This window comes from Charadrius vociferus, unplaced genomic scaffold (assembly GCF_000708025.1).
Source record: "Charadrius vociferus isolate BGI_N301 unplaced genomic scaffold, ASM70802v2 scaffold623, whole genome shotgun sequence".
In the NCBI taxonomy this organism is placed as follows: domain Eukaryota; kingdom Metazoa; phylum Chordata; class Aves; order Charadriiformes; family Charadriidae; genus Charadrius; species Charadrius vociferus.
In genome coordinates this window covers 599,578-617,755 of record NW_009647679.1, presented here as the reverse complement: position 1 = coordinate 617,755, position 18,178 = coordinate 599,578, and the positions used below count along the sequence as shown (strand labels likewise).

At 39.6% G+C, this 18,178-nt stretch overlaps 1 protein-coding gene across 1 annotated transcript in view; it reads right to left on the bottom strand.

Annotated features, from left to right (window-relative positions):
• UACA (uveal autoantigen with coiled-coil domains and ankyrin repeats) overlaps positions 1 to 17,002 on the bottom strand; it is a 20,476-nt gene extending 3,474 nt beyond the window's left edge. The window contains 17 exon segments of the mRNA XM_009881153.1: positions 1 to 3; positions 6 to 2,172; positions 3,642 to 3,694; positions 4,619 to 4,655; positions 4,856 to 4,954; positions 5,447 to 5,479; positions 6,552 to 6,659; positions 7,816 to 7,902; positions 9,206 to 9,243; positions 9,694 to 9,875; positions 10,829 to 10,935; positions 11,043 to 11,113; positions 11,614 to 11,671; positions 12,622 to 12,686; positions 12,880 to 12,968; positions 13,468 to 13,601; positions 16,967 to 17,002. The exon segment at positions 1 to 3 is cut by the window's left edge and continues 497 nt beyond it. Of these exon segments, the coding sequence (XP_009879455.1) occupies positions 1 to 3; positions 6 to 2,172; positions 3,642 to 3,694; positions 4,619 to 4,655; positions 4,856 to 4,954; positions 5,447 to 5,479; positions 6,552 to 6,659; positions 7,816 to 7,902; positions 9,206 to 9,243; positions 9,694 to 9,875; positions 10,829 to 10,935; positions 11,043 to 11,113; positions 11,614 to 11,671; positions 12,622 to 12,686; positions 12,880 to 12,968; positions 13,468 to 13,601; positions 16,967 to 17,002 (3,367 nt within the window).
• Between the last annotated feature and the right edge of the window lie 1,176 nt (positions 17,003 to 18,178).

Sequence of the window (18,178 nt, the reverse complement as noted above, 5' to 3'; positions counted from 1 at the left end):
TTCCACTTTTAGTGTTTCTTTGTCGTAACATTCCTTCTTACTCCTCAGAGCTTCCTTTAGATCCTCTATAGTGTGACCGAGTGCCTTCTTCAAGGCTTCAATTTGTTCTGCTGAAAGATGCTGAGCCTGCACAGTTATGGGCTGCTCGGTACCCTCCTGCAGCTCATCTTGCTCTTCTTTTTCACCGGTGTATTTCCGCAGCAAGTATCTCAATTGCGTATTCAACTCCTCCATTTTGCTTGCAAACATTTTTTCCATCTCACGGGATTTCTCAGCAAGGATATAGTTCTGCTGCAAGTCGTTTTGGATGGACGAGACACCATTTTTGAGCTTTTCGTTCTCCTGTTTGCACTTCTTGTTTTCCTCCTCACTTTCTCTCCACTTCTGCACCTGTTCCTGCAACTGTGCTTTTAATTCTTTCACTGTGGCTTCAAAGCTTTGTTCTCTGTCTTCAAAGGAGGCAACTGGGGCGTATTTTGACTTAATGCATTCTTGAATTGTGTCAAGTTCCTTCTTTTGGGCTTCAATTTCTGCATGCAACTGTAAAACTTCTTCTTGACCCCTCTTATATTCAGCCATAATCGCAACATTGTTCTCCTGAAGCTCTTGCAGGCTTTTATTTAGAGTAGTCACTGTAGTTTCATGATCTTTTAAACTTATATACTCAGTTTGTAATTGATTCTGTAAGAGTTTCACCTTATTTTTCAGGGTTCCATTTTCTTCATTTACCCTCATGAATTCTTGCTTTATCTCTTCAGTTTTTCCCTTCAGATCTGACAGCTCCCTATTAGTCTTTTCCAGTGTGTTATTCAAGACTGTTTTAATCTCCTCGTGTGTCGTAGCCAACACATACTGATCCCTGAGAGTCTCTCTTATGACTGCATTTTCAGAGACCAGTTTGCATGCTTTTGCTTGTTCATCATCATATTTTTTCTGCAGCTCGGCAAGCTGCTTTTCAAGATCAATAACATTAGAATTTAAAGCTTCCACTTCCTTTTTGTGCTGCTCTGGAGACAGGTACACAGCTTGGAAGTGGCCAATATTCTCACTTAAGTTGTTCTTCTCTGCCAGCAACTTTTCAGCTTCTGCTTTGCTTTCATTGTACTTCTTTGTTATTTCAAAAAGCTTTTTGGTCAGGTCACCAACAGCCAGATCATTTGTTTTCTTCAATTCTTCGTGAATTTTTAAAGGCACATTCTGGCTTTTAATTTCAGTTTTTAGCATTTGGATTTGCTGCTTAAGCATCTTGTTATCGATCTGCAATCGTTCAAGTTCCTTCTGCAGAGTCTGATTCTTCTGTGATAACTCAGAAATTGTCTTCCCAAGTTCCTCATTTTTTTGCTCAAACCCACTCCTCATTTGTTCATAGTCTTCAGGCTTCACATGCTGAGCAAGTTTAGCATTCTGACTCTCAGATTCCCTCTTCAAAAGCAGAATTTCTGCCTGCAGTTTTTCATGCTCTCCTGCCATCTCTGCTAACTTCCTTGCTTTCTCATTCACTTCGTTTGATAACAAACTCTTCATGTTCTCAAATTTCTCTGAAGTTACAGAGTGGGCTAACTTTGCTGCCGTTTCTTTGAGCTGCCCTTCTAACTCCATGACATTTCTTCCCCTTTTATCTCGCTCCATCTCCAACTTAACAAGTTCCTTCTGCAACCTTTTATTTTCCTCCACTAGCCTTCCTTCATCTCTCTTAAATTCTGCCACCAGCAATTCATTCTGCTTAATCTGGTTCCTTAGTTTTCCCACTTCAGCAGAGGCTCCTTCATACTTCGTTTTCATTTCTTTCAACTGATCCTTCAGCTCCTCTGTTAGCTTACTGTTTCCTGAAGCAGCTTCGTTAGTCAGGTGATCCTTCAGAGCAAGAAAGTGGGTCTGCATTTGCTTAACTTTGCCTTCAGAGTCAAACATTCTTTTCTGCACATCTTTTAAAGCATCTTCCAGTTGTTTTATCTGTCCATCAGATTCCGCCTTGGTTCTTTCACACTCTGATGCCAAAGCTTTGCATTCGGATACCTTGTGAGACAGTTCTCTCTGCAATTTGCTAATTTCTTCTTTTGCTGCACCATAGCAGGTCCTCATGTTGTCAAGTTCTTTCTTTAAAGTTTCCTTCTCTGAACCGGGTGATTGGGTAGGCAGGGAGAGCTCCAGGGGTCTCAGCATAGACCTTGACTGAAGATAAATTGGCACAAAAATGGATACACGTTCACAAGTTTGACAAGTCATATGACTTGTCATACCCATAACTGTCTTAAACCTATGTTGATATGAGCGTAAGATTTGTCTGAGAGATTTTTTTTTTCCCTAGGAAACACACTAATCTATTCTTGCCCATATTACAGAACATGTGTATTTCAGCTTTTAACAGTAAAAATCTTGAATATAGCTTTACATTACTGGTTTTGCCCAATCATTGGACCCTACCGAGATTAAAGTCCAGGTATGGTATATTCATTTCATTTCCCTTGTTATTCATATTTAATCACTCAGCCACTAGAAGAAATTTAAGAGAATTCCCCCACCCCTGAAACATGCGAGCATAATTTTGAAAGGAATCCAAACAGAGTATGTCATGGTTAACAGAACCTTCTCTCTGAAAAGACTGAGGAAAAAAAATACAGTTCTTTACTGTCCGGCAAAGGCTGTATCAAGAAATTCAGACTAGATTAGCCGTCCTGCCATGTGGTACTCCCTACCAGCCATGATGGCTACTCCACGGCACAGGCTTGCTCCAGCGATCCCGTTCATGTTCCAAGGAGCAGAGAGCAGCAGGCAGCTGCCAGACCTGGCTGGCTTAAAGCCACTTAATTCCTGCTTGGGACATGGTTTGGGTTTTTTTTTTTTTTTTGGTTGGTTGGTTTTTTTGGCCCACTTTTTTGTTCCCCCCAAAAAAAAAAAAAAAAAAAAAAGAGAAACGAATTACACATAGGATCTTTTTTTTAATTCTTAGTTGAAGTTTAAAATGAGTTTAAGGCCATTGGGATAACTATGTAAAACATAGCAGAAGAGACTGGATTTTTCTGTGTTACCAGCAGAACATACAAATACACAGACCAGTGAAATCTGGCACAAAAGCATAGGATGTACAGATTTATTTCTGGCCATCGCTCACTTCAGGAAGCATTACAGCTGAGATACTCAAGTGTAAGAACAGTTTGTCATTTAGGACCAACCTCTATCATATATGACTCACTATAAGGGTTTGATGGACCTTGTTTATAACTGAATTGTTGCTTTAAAAGGTAGCTAGCTATCAGCAAACAAAATTGGCAGGAAATTATTGTATAGCTGGCAGGAAAATAAGTCTGTTCTGAATTTTAGCTGAATTTAAAGTAGAAGAAAAACTTATGGAGATGAAAAAGCACTTTACAATGCCTGTTAACCCAGTAATCTGTTGATTCAGTTTTAAGAAGGTTCATTACAGACCAGACCACTCAGCAGCCAACAATTTCACAGCATTGAAAGCGATGTCACAGATGTAACTCTAGAGGGCACCAACAGTTAAAAATAAACATAGCAAAGCAAGTAGTATTGAAAGTGTACTCGGAAGTAATGTTTAATACACATACGTTTAGAAGTGTATTTAGCTTTCCCAAGCATAACTATCTTAAAATTCTCTCGAGTGGCAAAAAATTTATTACCTGTGACTCCACAGCAAACACTTGTCCTTGTTTAAGTAATAAATCTTCTTTTCCTAGATTTGCAAAGCAAACAGCATTTAGTCTCTATTTAAAAACAGTAACACATAAATCACAAGAACTATGATTTTCCTTCCTAATTTCATTGTGTCCAATGGGACTGCACTAAGCTGCAGGTTGGTATTTAAGTGCTTGGTATTACAACAACTCGACCTTAATTAAGTCACATAGGAAGTCTGGACAAACTCTTAAGTAAAAAATACCCTTACTATGCTACTAAGCTAGATAAATTATTCTGCAAAATAGTCAGGAAAGCCACCTTGAGCTAGCTGCATGTCTGCACACGAAGATACCAGGAAAAAGCATCCCCTTGCACTCCAAGTAAATGATCCTTCCTGACAGGCAGCCAAACAGCTCTCACCACGGCTCAGGACAGATTAAGTAACATTTTAAGTTACAAACGTGCAAAACAGGCCTGTAACCAAGTTGGATGCAAAAGACTTCAGTTTCTGGAAATGGGATCATTTCTAATCGAAGTGTAAGCTGAGGTCTTGCGTTTGAAGTCTCTTTCAAACCTGCCTACACTCAGTTTTCACAGTGACCATGGTTTTCTTGGCATGAGCTAGACATCAGAGTTGTTTAAAATATAGAGATTGGAAAGGGGAAGACTCAGTTTCGAGCAGAGATCTTGATCAGCTTGTTTTTCATGTTTTTAGAAGATGTGGCAGAGTTACGATGCACATTTCACAAGACCAGTCACTCGTAAGCGAGACTGATCAATAGTGCCCTGTCACTCGGGTACAAAGCCAACCGGGGCCAGCTGACTCTCTCCTGAGGTGTGAAGTGTGGACACACACATTACGCTCGACTATAGGTAAGACCAACAACAGGAAGAGGTGACAAGAAAAAACCCCAGCCTTTGTCTAGGTATTCTAATACCGCATCATGCCTGGCAAGTTTTAAGAATTAAATATACTTACTATTACCGAAGTTACTTCCAGATCCCACAAAGTCAACCTAAAACCAAACAGCAAGAAACACAAAAATGCAGCTGAAAACTCATTCCAAATTTTTACTATATGTTAATCTAGAGATTAAAGGGCAGGGAAAGCTTTTACAAGGAGATAACAATAAGACTTTCAAGAATTCGAAATAGCTTAAGTTTTCATTACTGTAAATATCAATTTCTATATTATATTTCAAATCAATTAACGTACTTCATAATATTTGAGTTTAGCTTTGAGAGCTTCAATAGTTCTTAAGCTTTCTTCCTGCTGTTTTTCCTTTGTAGTTAGGATTTTCTTCAACTCATCTTTCTGAAAGAGAAAGAGTGCCAAATAGCCAAAGCCACAAGAATGGCCAGATTTATAAGACCTCAAGCAACTTCTGAAAAAGTTTAGGGAGAGCTTCAACCCAGATCAGCACTGAAAGAATCCCTAAATTTTTGGTTCTGAAGTTCTTCTACAACACCGCTCCTCTACAAGAGGAGTCTTGAAGAATGAACCAAGGGAATATGCACCGACATAATTTGCTACTGTTTAATTTATTCCCATTTATTAGTCTTGCATTAAAGTCACTAAAGAGATAATTATATAAGTCTGCTTTAAAGGTGCTGTAGGGATTACATATATTATTTGTAGTAACAGAAATGCTGTGCAGCTGTATGAACAGAGTACATATCAGTAGATATTTCATTTAGCATTTATAGACAGTTTATTTTCTCTATAGCTTTAAATACCGTTACTTAAATGCAATAGCCACTTCCCCTGTTTCATAGTTCTATTACTCTTTAAGGTGGTATATCGTACCTCATTTTCAAGATCATCTGCAAACATTTGCTCCTGCAAAAATAACAAAAAAATTCCCCCACAAATCATTTTTTCAATAGCGTTTAAGGGGCTTACACACAATTCATTAGTTGCCAAGTCTACCCCAGTTTCTAATGCTACATGCTTCTGACTCTTCCCCTTTCATTTACCATCCAACCTCCGGCAAGAGAAACAGACAGAAGTTAGGGATGTTTGGCAGTAATGTCTCTTGACTTGCTTACTGGGAAACTAGAATATCTTTTCTATCACCAAGATCATACACCACTGAGGCAGAAGGGTACAGTTTTTCAGTAGAAGCTTGCTGATTTTGGAAAGTGGGAATTAAGGAGTTTGTTTTATAAAGGTAATGCTTAAGAGAAAAGTTGAGACAAGCCCATGATTCCAAGAAGAAATATTCTTTCTATCCATGTGCTACATTTAGGGGAAGCTGCATACACTTTTACAATGTACCCCCTACAAAAATACAGTGAAGGAATAAATGTGAGCCTCCACAAAGCAAAGAAAAAAAATATCCCGCTTTTATTTTCTTCCTGAATTGTACTGATCATATTTAGACTTCTTAAGAGGAGGGAACTTTTTTTTTTTAAAAACAGGGTTTTTAAAATTGGAGTGAGAAATTCCCTACTGAAAACCTTTATTTCTGTTTCTGCCAATTGAAGATTTTTCTGTTTCCACTAACAGTAACAGCTGGAAAATAAACAGTGGCTACAATAAAGTACTGACACACAACACCTACATTTAATTGTGTAGATGAAGTTTACTCTCCAAATTACAACATGCCAGAACACCTCATGGTTCATATTACATTGCGAAGTAGAGCCATAAGTGTTATCGCTCAAATTTATGAGTATCAGTGAGTGACATTGTAACAGGTCTCCTCACATTTTGAACATTATTACAAGACCAAAGGCTTCTGCAGCAGAAGAAAGTGACAGTGACACATACAGAAATAATTCATAGGAAAGCAGTGAAGATCGCATCCTAATTACACATCCCTTCCTTTCTCCTTCTACCAGCCTTCACTGTCAGCGTTGGGTAGTTATTACAGCTTTCAAGTCAGATTATTCCAATGCTAGAGGTTTACCTCACTCAATTGTAGCTGTAGCCCACTGATTCTATCCAGCAGCATCCTCTGCTCCTCTTGCACTTCTCTCATTCGATCTTTCAAATCTTGATTTTCTAACTCCAATTCCTTAAAAAGTAAGTAAAAAAATAAAGAAAACCACCACCACATTACACACACTGGGGAAAACTAAAGAATCTGAACCAACATTTTTAACGGTCATTAACACCAAGCCTTGCCTAACACATCCCCTAATGATTTTGTGGCCTTATTCCAGGTCTATTTGGTTCTGAAGGTTTACATAAGCACAAGCTCCAGAGTCTTTGAGCTTTTCAGCTCTAGATAGCTCATTCTCATGTAAGTGAACATTCAGGTTTTGAAAGTACGAGCAGAGCAAGATTACATTCAATGCTGACAACACTCAAGAGGCTGCTTATCTGCTGCCTGTTAACACGTAAAAATAACAAATGTTTGAACCAGTTCCTGAAACCCAAACACTGCAGCCAAAGGTGTAATGAGAAAACCTCACCGACATGAAACATAGAAACCTTCAAGTGTGCTAACTGTTCCAGCAGCCACGAGAATCCCTCTAGTAATGTATGGATCCAGTGGGTGAAAACGATAGGTCTTGGCATCGTCAGTCCAGTGCTCACATGCAAGCAGTAAAGCACGTTTTTGACTCCTGCCTAATAATCCCTGCCTTAACTGGCAAGGACATTAGCTCAAACCAGAAAATTTGCATTTAGAGATCTTTATCGTTTTATTACAAAGCATTTCAGAACAAAGGCATAAATTTTTCAGTGGTTTGTTCCCCATAGCTTAAAACATCATTTACCTTTTTGAAAACTGTAATGATATAGTAACAAGATGTGCAAATTAACACTAGTTAGTAGAACATTTATGATACAGGTGGTCTTTAGTAAGACACTTAAACATCTCTCTTGAGAACGTTAAAGAAAAATCTTCCTGGTTTGTGACCCAATGATTTTACTGCAGGCAAAAGTAGCAGACAGAAGGTTAAGAGATGGACAGGGTTAAGACACGAAGAGACTTGCAACTATTCATTACATAAACAAGTGTTTTTTTTTTCCCCCTGAAAAAGTTTACAGTTTATCTGCATAATTGCCACATTACATTCATGCAATTAAGTTTTAAGTAAACAGCAATACATATGACCTTTCTTAATAGAAATGCTAACGCTTATTTTACAAGCACATCTGGTCTTTAGTATGTCTGGTTCATTCTGCACATGGGAATACGCAAGTCGGAAATCCTTCTCGCTTACCTGAGCATTATGTTCCTTCTGATACAGCTTGACATTCACCTCCTCCTGTGCATGAAGCCGATTCCACTTTTGTGACATATTAGTAATCTGTTATTGCAACAGTAAAGTATTAATTTATATTCCTGATGCTTTCTGAAGACATCCATTTCTGGGGACAGTGGGCTGCTCTCAGCCGTCATTTCAGATTCCACTGGGGGGCAATACTACCAACATTCACATTCTGACAGATTGCTTCTCGGCAAGAGGTCACTCATGATCTCATCCAGACAGTAAATGGGATGCTTGTCAAAACTCTAATCCTGAATACGCACATCACTGGATATTTTCCCCAATAGAAATAGACACACCATCTGATTACACAGTGAATCTTTGCAGCTACATATGAAGTTAAGAATTCAAAAGTTACTGAACTGATAGTGCATCACGGCACTATCTTAATCACCCTCTCAACAACGCCAGCGGTATACTGTATTTCAGTGGTCAGAAGTCAGCAGCTTGCATTCTAACTCTTTCAAATTTCATACATCTGTGATATTACTCTTGTGCTAGGAGTCTCTCCAAAGCCTCTCTGAACAAGTTGAATAGATGTTACAATCTTGTCTCAGAGTTAGAGCTGTATTTCAGTATAAAGATGTGGCAAGAAGCCAGTAGGCAGAAAAAAGTACATGAAGTTGTTTGACCTGCAGCATACACATGTAGCATAAATCTTAAAGTAACAGGTCTGCTGAGGAGCATCAGGCATTTAGTTTGTAATTTCAAGATTCATAATCCTAAGTCTTGAAACATTTCACAATTATTACATTGTCCTCTATCAAGTGAGGCACTGATGTTGGGAAAAGAAAATACTACACATTCATCAGTAGCTTATGGAAGGAAATCTATAAATTGCCTTTCTAGGCCAGCTTCGCAGCAAACACAACCCCAGTAAAATTTACAGCACACACCTGTAATCTTTCCGTGATACATGCTGAACATTTGAATTAAAAAAAAAAAACTTGGAAAAAATCTTGCTTGGTCAGTTTTATTCCCACCACCCGACCTGTTTTTAGAATGTAAGGTGTCCCCACCTTGGGAACATAAGGTGGGGGACACCTTCACAGAACAACAAGCTTTTGCAGGTGCTGCAGTGACACACAAAAGCCAGCTCCTTCAGCAATAGCTCCCCTCCAGCTCTAGACAGCAGAAAGTTTTACAAAAATGAACACTGGCCCCAAACCAGGCTCAGAAATGCAGTCATTCTGGGCCCTGCATTGTAACTCTTTTTTTCACCCTGACAGGAAAATAGAAGGGGATAATGCTACAAAAGAATGAAACTTCACTGAGGCTGTGTGTCCTCTCACGCTTTCTTCAGAAACTAGCCGTAGGACGCACATAGCGTAATAAGCCTTACCTTTTGTTCAGGCTGCCCTTTCTTCATGGAACCTCTTGCTAAAAAAAACACCACAAAAATAGTAAATGAAAAATGCATTTCATTCAGACTCATACAACATATTCAGTTATTTCTATAGAGTTTCAGTCTTGGGGGGACATTTCAAGTAACAGATTCCCCCTCCCCCCACCCCCAGTCTGGAAGCATTCACAAGTACAAAGTTTTTCTATGAATAAGGCTAAGTAATTCCTACGATCAATACTGCGATGCCAGGTTCAGCAATGTTAATACCCTGAGGCATTAGAGCCTGCATTAACCTTAGAAGCTTTACTAAAAACAAACAGAAACCAAAAGCCTTCTCTCCGCTCCCAAACAGGCAGTTTACCACGTTTTAGTTTAAAGGACTAGAGCTGCCCTCCAAAGAACAGTTCCTGAAGACACAGCAGTGGGAAGACACACAATTCAAATGAAAGAACAACAGCAAACTGTTATAGCCACGTTCCTCATACCTTTGCTGGAATCCTCAACGGCAGCTTTTATTAAAGCCAAAATGTCAATATTGTCACCAATTCTGGCATAGTAAGCACAGTCATGACCAAGGCCATCAGTCAAACTAACATCCGCACCATTTTTGAGCAAAACTTCTACTGCATCCTTGCAGCCGTATTCACAGCCTAACATTAAGGCAGTCCTGAGGATGGGGAGAAAGATTGCATTCAGAGAGTCAGGGATCTCACGCTTTAATGGAGCCATCGCTTGCAGCAATAACCCTTCATACACTTACATCTAATCATGGAAACTTGAGTCAAGGAATCTTTCTTCTATCAGGAGAGGAAACTAAGCTTTAAGAAGTTATTTAGCCAATGTTTAAATATTTGTTAAAAGCAAACAAAACCACTGCAATAGTGATACTTTCATGAAACCCAGCCTAAACCCACTGCCTTTGAGATCCCTACTCAGAGTTCTGAAAACTGATGGGACTTTTGGCTTCCTCTCTACTCAGATAAAAACATCAATAGACACAACAAACAAAAGACAGAAAGTTTAGCCAAAGTTCAGGCGAGTGCTTGGGAGCCCTGGCAATGCCTTCCAAACACTCGCTGCTTCAGAGCATGCGATGCAAGTACCCATGCTTTGTCCCACAGCAGCCCCATGTCCATTGGCCCCCAGGCAGCCATCCTCCAAGAAATAACTGGCCAAAGCAGTACCTACAAATAGAAAACCCCTCCCTCACCCGACCCCCTTCCATGCATGTAGAAGCAAAATTTTCAAGGCTTTTAGATCCCTTTGGAGCTCCAATGGGATGCAAGTACTGCTTGACAGAGTACCGCTTTTGTCATGACCCATTTTGCATATTGATCCTAAAGGGTGCAAGACGCAGCTTTGTACAGACAAACCCTTAAAAAACCAACTGTTGTTTCACTGCTGGGAGTACCAAGCCTATCTGTATTTTAGATGCAAGAACAAGCAATAAGAAGAGGCCAAGCTTATCTGCATTATTGAATGGGCATTTGTACTTCTGAACTAAACCACAGGTCTTTTCCCACCAAATTTAATACATTTATTCTGTAGCCCGAAAGCCAATGGACAGCTTTCTACCCTCAGATGTCAGCAGGCATTCTGGCAACACTCTGCATGCATTACCTGTTTTGTTTGTCTCTGGCATTAACATCCGCTCCTCTGTCTATCAGAAGCTGACAAACCATGGGACGACACATCTGAGTGGCCAGCACTAGTGGTGTCCTCCCATCCTGACGAGAGGAAGTGGGAAAAGAAATCAGGAAAGGGAGAGAAAGCAGAGAAAGCACCAGAACTCCAATAGGGTTTGTACAGGAGAGAGCTATAAGCAGCAACTTACTCCGTCTTTTGAATTCACCGAGGCCCCGTGATCACACAGTAGTTGTATGCTAGAGGAACAGTCTGACATAGCTTTCAAGAGAAAAAGAAAGTGCAAGTTATACTGCTGGAAACAGCCTTCATGAAATTCCAAACACCTCCTTGGGCATATCTGCTTCACAAAAATCCATATAACTAAGTTAAAGCATGACAAGAGTCTGTGACTTAGTTATCACACAATGACCTCAAAAGCACGTGAAGGAAATCCAACACTACTGTTCAAGACACTGCATAGCTTAATGAGGATGCAGACCATCCAGAGTAAAAGTATTGTAACCTGTTAACATCATGGCACTAACACACTGCTTATGATACTTGCTTACGAATTTACAAGACAATTTATGGGCATCAGAAAAGACTTTCAGACCTACAACTTCTGCTAAGTCTGTTAATGAGTTTGCTACTGAGGACAAACATCATAACATAAAACATTTTCTCCTACTATAGTCACGGAATTTAGCCCATCTGAAAATTAATCCATTAATTAAATCTAGATTTCATACTACAGTTACCAGAAAAGCAAAACCTGTTACCTGCATCATGAAGAGCAGTTCTTCCTTGAAGATCCACATTCTCCGTTGGACAGTTGTACTGTTAAAATAAGTAACCCCAGTCATCAATTAGGATTCAGATTGCACTTTGAAAACGTGATATGTTTTGAGATTTGAATTAAAGCACTAAAAAGTGATTTGAAAAAAAAAAAGGAAGTTTCTAGTTCACAAATATAGTGGCATACAGGAAAGAGTTATGGATACACGCACTTTAGTGCTCTAAACACATTGATCAAAAGTTGTAGAAGTAAATTAGGACCGTACAAAGAATGTGTGCAATTCATCAGATTTTTCACAAACGCTTCCAAATGTTCATTCACTATGGCCACGATTCTTCACTACTTGTCATTACTCCTTCACTACCAGTACCACTACATGTTCTGGCACTCCATAGAAAATGTGCCATTTATATCTGCGCAGAGACATGCATCAAATAAACAGAAGATTAAAAGAACCCACTAAAAGCGTTGTTTGTGTTTTTAAAAAGTCAAATTAGCATAAACTGACCAGGAATAAATTAAAAAAAATAAAAATCACAAAAACCTAAGACAACCCCCCAATATTGTTTCATTAATGAAAGATTATGCATATAAATGCTCATCTTTTGAGGAAAACGCTAGTCTTGAGCAGACCTTTCAGTGTTACTGTTCCTAAATGCAAATATATTCAGAAAAGGAACACCAGTCTTTTAAAGACATTCAACTCCATTTTCTTTAAGAGGTAGAAGCCACAACTTGATTTGATGGTCTGTATGTAGAGAGGAAGAGTTGTTTTATTTTTTGCTTCATTTTAGTACTCTCTCAGTGACAAACGGTTATTCAATACAAAAAGGTCTTTTTCCTATGACAGTCTTATTTTTATAAATAATGTAATTGTTAAAAAAAAAGAGATGAGTGGCATATCCTAGTTTCAAACCAGTATATTTAAAAGCACCTTTTTTCTTCTCAAGAATAAAAACTGTATCAACAGACAAGTTGTATTTTTCAGTACCTGCAACAGCTTCTGCAAACATAAAGCATGTCCGTATTTTGCAGCTAGGTGCAATGCATTTCTACCTAAAAAGAGAAATCGACATCAATTCAGGATCTAATTTCAGCAACAAGTCGCACAGATAATTTTTTTGCCAACCATAGGGAAATCCATGGAGAGGAAGATGATATATCCCATGGTTTAGCTTAATCTCACTCCAAAATAAAAACCAAGCCGCGAACTTCTGCAGGTTGCACTTGGACAGTTGAGGAAGCCTACCTGCGGCATCAGTGGCTGTGATATCAGCTCCGTGAATAAGGATGGTGTTCAAGCAATCCAGGTTTCCCTTTGACGCTACAACATGGAATCTAAAAGTAGAAAATACCTTGCTTAAGGCACAGCTGGTTTATACATAAAAACGGCGCTATTAATCAGGAAAGTCAAAGCAAACAGCTGCACACTGAAAGCATTACACAGCACAAATTCAGCTTCGGACAGTGTCCAAATCCAGTTAAAAGTTTTGCAGATTTTAGTTTAAGGAACAAGACGATTTTTTTAAGAAATAATCATTATTTACCTGGAATCAGCGAGCCAGGTGAAAAACCAACACACTTTCCATTTCTCTTTAACATTCAAATCTGGCAAGAGCAAGTATTTAAATACTGACCTTCACTCTGAAGTGAAGATTGTTTACAAGAATTTGAAATTCTAGCTATCTGGCATTCCAGCCTAGATGAGGCTAAAACCTAACATGATGAATTACACAGATTTATATATTAAAGTTTTTAGAGCAGCAGCAAGATTTGGGAATTGAGTAACTTTCAGCAGCTTCCCGAGACCATTATTGTAGTTTTGGAAGTTACTTACGCAGATCTCCCTTCCACATCCAGTTTAGTAGGACTGACTCCTTTTTTGGCAAGAATTGATGAAACCTTTTCCACATCGCCCCTTTCAGCTGCTTTCATTAACCTGTCATCATATTTGTTCCAGTCCGTGTTCAGCTGTGTAAGACAATGAGAAAAGCGAGTGAGCTTATGGTATACTACAGGAACTTCAATAAAAGGCTGAATGATATGCAGCTGAGAGGGATACAAGAAAAAATATCTCAGTTTACAGACTTGTACCTGTTAAGATGTTTAGTTATTTCTGTATAACATCACCATAGCATTTCAATCAGGCTGTTAGCATTGAACCTACAGTGCTCTGAGACGGTCTGGTTAAGTCACTTTGGTCCTGAAGGAAACCTTTAGGATCAAACCTCTTTGGTTTTCCTCATTCTGTTTTGTTCTCTCTAATAGGACTAAAACAAAAGGCGCACACAGTAGTTCCCAATCCTCATTTTCAAATTAAGTTTTCAGACAGTTTCTCATACTAGGTTGTCTGCAGACATCTCCTTCTGGTCCCTCTTTATTTGCCATGTGAGGCTGCCAAGACAGCTGTTTTTTCACTGCATCTTTACTTTCTCTTCTCTCATCATGGATACTTCAACCCTGACCAAGAAAATCAGTTGTTCCCCCCACAGTGGCTGATTAACAAACACGACAAACTGCTACACAGGGCTGGGACAAACCAAGGAAGGGCTAGCATGTGTACTTGTACATACACACACTTTATAGGAGAACAACTTGTAACATCACAAAAACATCACAGTGTGTCTAGAAGGGGCTTCAGAAGTCATGCAGACAGGGAACCCCACACAAGGCCAGCTATAGCTCTGCACTGTTGTCCCGGCACTCTTAACTCTCAAAAGCTCCAATGAAGGAAGGGGTAGAGTGTCCCAGCAGACCTGCAATTCAGTCTTTCGTTAATCGTATCAGAGAACATTTTTCCTAATGCCTAGTTATCACATTTTAATCTCTCCACTATGCACATTAAAAACTCCCCTTCCCCTTTCCTCCACAGCACCTATATATCCGAAAAGCACTCTTCTCAGTTTCATGCCCTTTAGGGAAAGCACATCAACTGTTCTCTCACATCAGCAAGTCAATTACTCCATTAATTATATGAAAACTGGAAGTTTTCTTGTTCGTCTTTACTGTAAATCATTTGAATAGTCTTAAATAAAACAATCAAATGTTTCGTTTCAATATATATTAAATATCTGTCCACGTCTCAAAACTTAAAAATTAATAAACAAGGTGCAACACAAAGGAACAGATAAGTGAAGAATCACAAGTAACAGAGCCCAAAATAGCACTGCTAACAACTTCCAATTTAAGTAATCATCTCCAGTATAAGCTTGTCAGTATTTGTAAGAAAATTGTTTCATAAGGCAGTGGGCAGGTAAGACACAGCTGCTACAATTTCCCCCCTCTATCAACCTTTATATAGGGAAGGTGCCAGAGAACTCAACAGGTGAGACTAAGCTTCAAGAGATATTTGAACAGGACAATTATGAGATGTGATCAACAGCAGACTCCAGTTTTCATGAATTCAGCAGTCAGCAACACACGAAATACATACTAAATTTAGCCACCTCCAAACCCAGCTCACATTTATCAAGAACAGCTGAGCTTCCCAACCTTACTGAAAGTTACACTGTTCTTCACCTCCAATGCGTAACAAAAATTGATGAAAGAACTTCAGAAAAGCAAAAAGCAGAGAGCCTATTTTCACCTTATCAACTCATACAACTCGCTTTTCCTCAAAACACTCCTTCAGCCGCTCACAGGGGTGCAGAGTTCCACACTGACTCCCACCCCACATAACCACAAGCTACTGCCGAGAAAAGCATCTCTCTCCTCCCCAGCCAGTTGTCCTCTGCTGCGTGTGCCTCGGGCCAGGAGCACACTCACCCTGCGGCTGCCCGACAAGGAAAAGCCTTATAAAGGAGTATTATATTCAAGTCTAACTCAACACCGCAAAGGAACTGACTGATAACAGCAAGACGTAAGCAGCCCATAGGTGCATGGAGTTACTTATCATAGTGGATCAGAAGTTCCACACCTCACTGAATAAAGAACATCAAAACTGGTAAACCTAATAATTTCTAAAATAGAGCAGTCAAAGAGTAGCTGAAAACATTTTTGTTTATTGAAGAGAGAAAGCAGCCTATCAATCGTGTATGCTTCATGTTGGGTTCCTCACAGTACACTCCTCCGCCTCCCTAAAGTGCCAAATCCACTACACAAAAGTCTTTGTGGTCTTCATATGAAAGCAAGAAGCACAATAATAGATAAAACCCAAAAGCTATGTAGTCTTCACGTTAAAAAAAAAATAGTAACATTCTATCAAGACAGAATTACCCTCCCCTCAAGACTGTCTTACTAGCAGAAACAAATATTTTTCAAGATTTAATGTACTAAAGTCTGGAAGATCCCCAATGGCGACAGTCAGTGCCAATTTGCCAGTTCTCAAAGCGGTCAGAGCCCCGACCTGCAGCAAGCAAGGTCTCGCCTTGCAGCAGAGCCAGGGTTTGCAGGTAAAAAGAAGAGATACAAAAAAGAACAAAACCAAAAACCCACCGCCACCGCCCTCTATCTGTAGAACAATTTGTATAATGCAGTAGTAGTCGTGATTAACTTTATTACCCATTCTCACAATAAACAAGATTACAGTAATCATGAAGTCCTAGAATAGCTTATTCAGTACAATACTTGCTAAAAGTGACACGAAGGAATAAAAATAGACAACTAATGAAATTACAGCCACTAGTGTTGCCCAGCTAAAGTGCAGTACCGATTTGTCAATCAATTAAAGCATCCATTAGCTTAAAAGCCAAGCCAGCCTGCTTGGCATAATGAAGTCTTGCGTTCACAGCAAAAGCTGCACGCATTGCCGGGGGAGAGACAGCACTCCGCTGCAGCTTGGCAAAGCTTCCTCTGCTAAGCTAGCTACCTTATAATCCAAGTTTTATGGTTGATTTTTAAATACCTTAGAAACTGTACATGTAGCATCAAGCTCCGTTCCCTCTAAATTCTTTAGTGTATGACACATTTCCACCCTTAGAGGAAAGCAATCACACCTTGCATGTTTGCCGCTGGGTTTGGATTGCCGAGTTTCATACTCGCAGCTTGCACCCACTAGCACAAACCCACTCAAATCTATAGAAAACCCTTCACCAGCTGTTCCTTGATCTCATTTCATAAATCTTCTGATCAACATGAGCATTATTAAAAAAGAATCTTGATTTTTTTTCCCCTTTAATTATAACACTTAAATAAATTGCATCCATTTCCTATGATATACTAAATCAACTAATGTCACCCAAGCATTCACATTTAAGGAAAATTCTTCATAGGAAGAGTTGTTAAATACAACACACATGAATTAAAAAGAAACTGTTACAAAACATTCATAGGATTCAAGCCTTTGCATTTTTGCAGTTGTAAACTACTGCCATTGATGTGAAATCTAAGATACCTACTGTGTCTTTAGCTGCACAAGAAAACCAACAAGTCATGGTAGAACTGGCAGCTTCTTGCTGCCAGAAGCAATCAGTTTCTCTCGCATCAAGTTACAAACCACTGCAGCTCACAAGGCAAGCCAGCGTTCAAACAGGCTGCTTCGAGAAACCTATTCTCTCCACCGCCCTGAATTCATTTTGTTCCATCCTTCACTTAGCTTGGATCCCCAAGTATATTTTCCCCATCTTCAGGATCATCTTCAGACTTCATAACTCTTCAAAAAAAAAAAATCCGGGCTACCTCCGGCCAGCGGCTGCCTGGCCGGCGAAGCCCTCGGTGGGGCCGGCCGCCTGCTCAGCCTGTCCCTCCCCAGCAATCCCCAAGGAAACCCTCCCCGAGCTGCTGCTTCTGCGCTGTGCCCGACTGCCAGAGAGGGTCAGGCTCACAAGTAAATATTGCCCAGATCTGAAATATCTTGTAAACAATACGTAGACAGTCTCATCAGCCCAGATCTATTTTCTGATAATCCAGTACTTGATAGCCAAGCGATAGAAAGCAATAGCTATTAATACATTCTCCACATGCTCAGGCCCTGAGTAATGCATTTTAGATTTAATGTTAACTAAGGAGACAAGCACGCATGAAACTTTACTACAGTGTTGTTATGTTCCGCAGACATGCAAACACTCACTTTAAAATAACAAACACGTTAGTCAAATTGACTGTCCACTGACATTAATGAAGGTCATACTTATCACCACTAATAACACACAAGGACTGAAATACTCGCAGGAGTAATTTTTTCCCCTTCCACCACACCACAAAGCCAAAACCAGACTCACGATCAGACTTCAGACAGTTACAACCGCAGAGCAGATGGAATGCAAGATCCTATTTTGACAGAAATGTAACTGATTTTAAATTAGAAAACACACATGCCTCTGCTTTAAAAAATAAATCTCCTTTTACAGTGATGAAACCCATTCTGAATAGAACCTGGTTTCGGCTTACTGCTGCTGCCAGTCTGTCTCCCAACATGTTAAACGAGAGGAGTCACAGAGGCTGTCAAAACATTAAATAGACAGCATAATGATTAACAGCAGGGAAGATGTAGACTCTCCTTTCACAAGTTTTAAATTTAAATGGAGATCTCCTGAGTGCCGTATTTAGAGAACTGGGTCAACAAGCCAAGCAATGCACTGTTTTGTCCGCAGAAGAGAAACCTGGTGCAT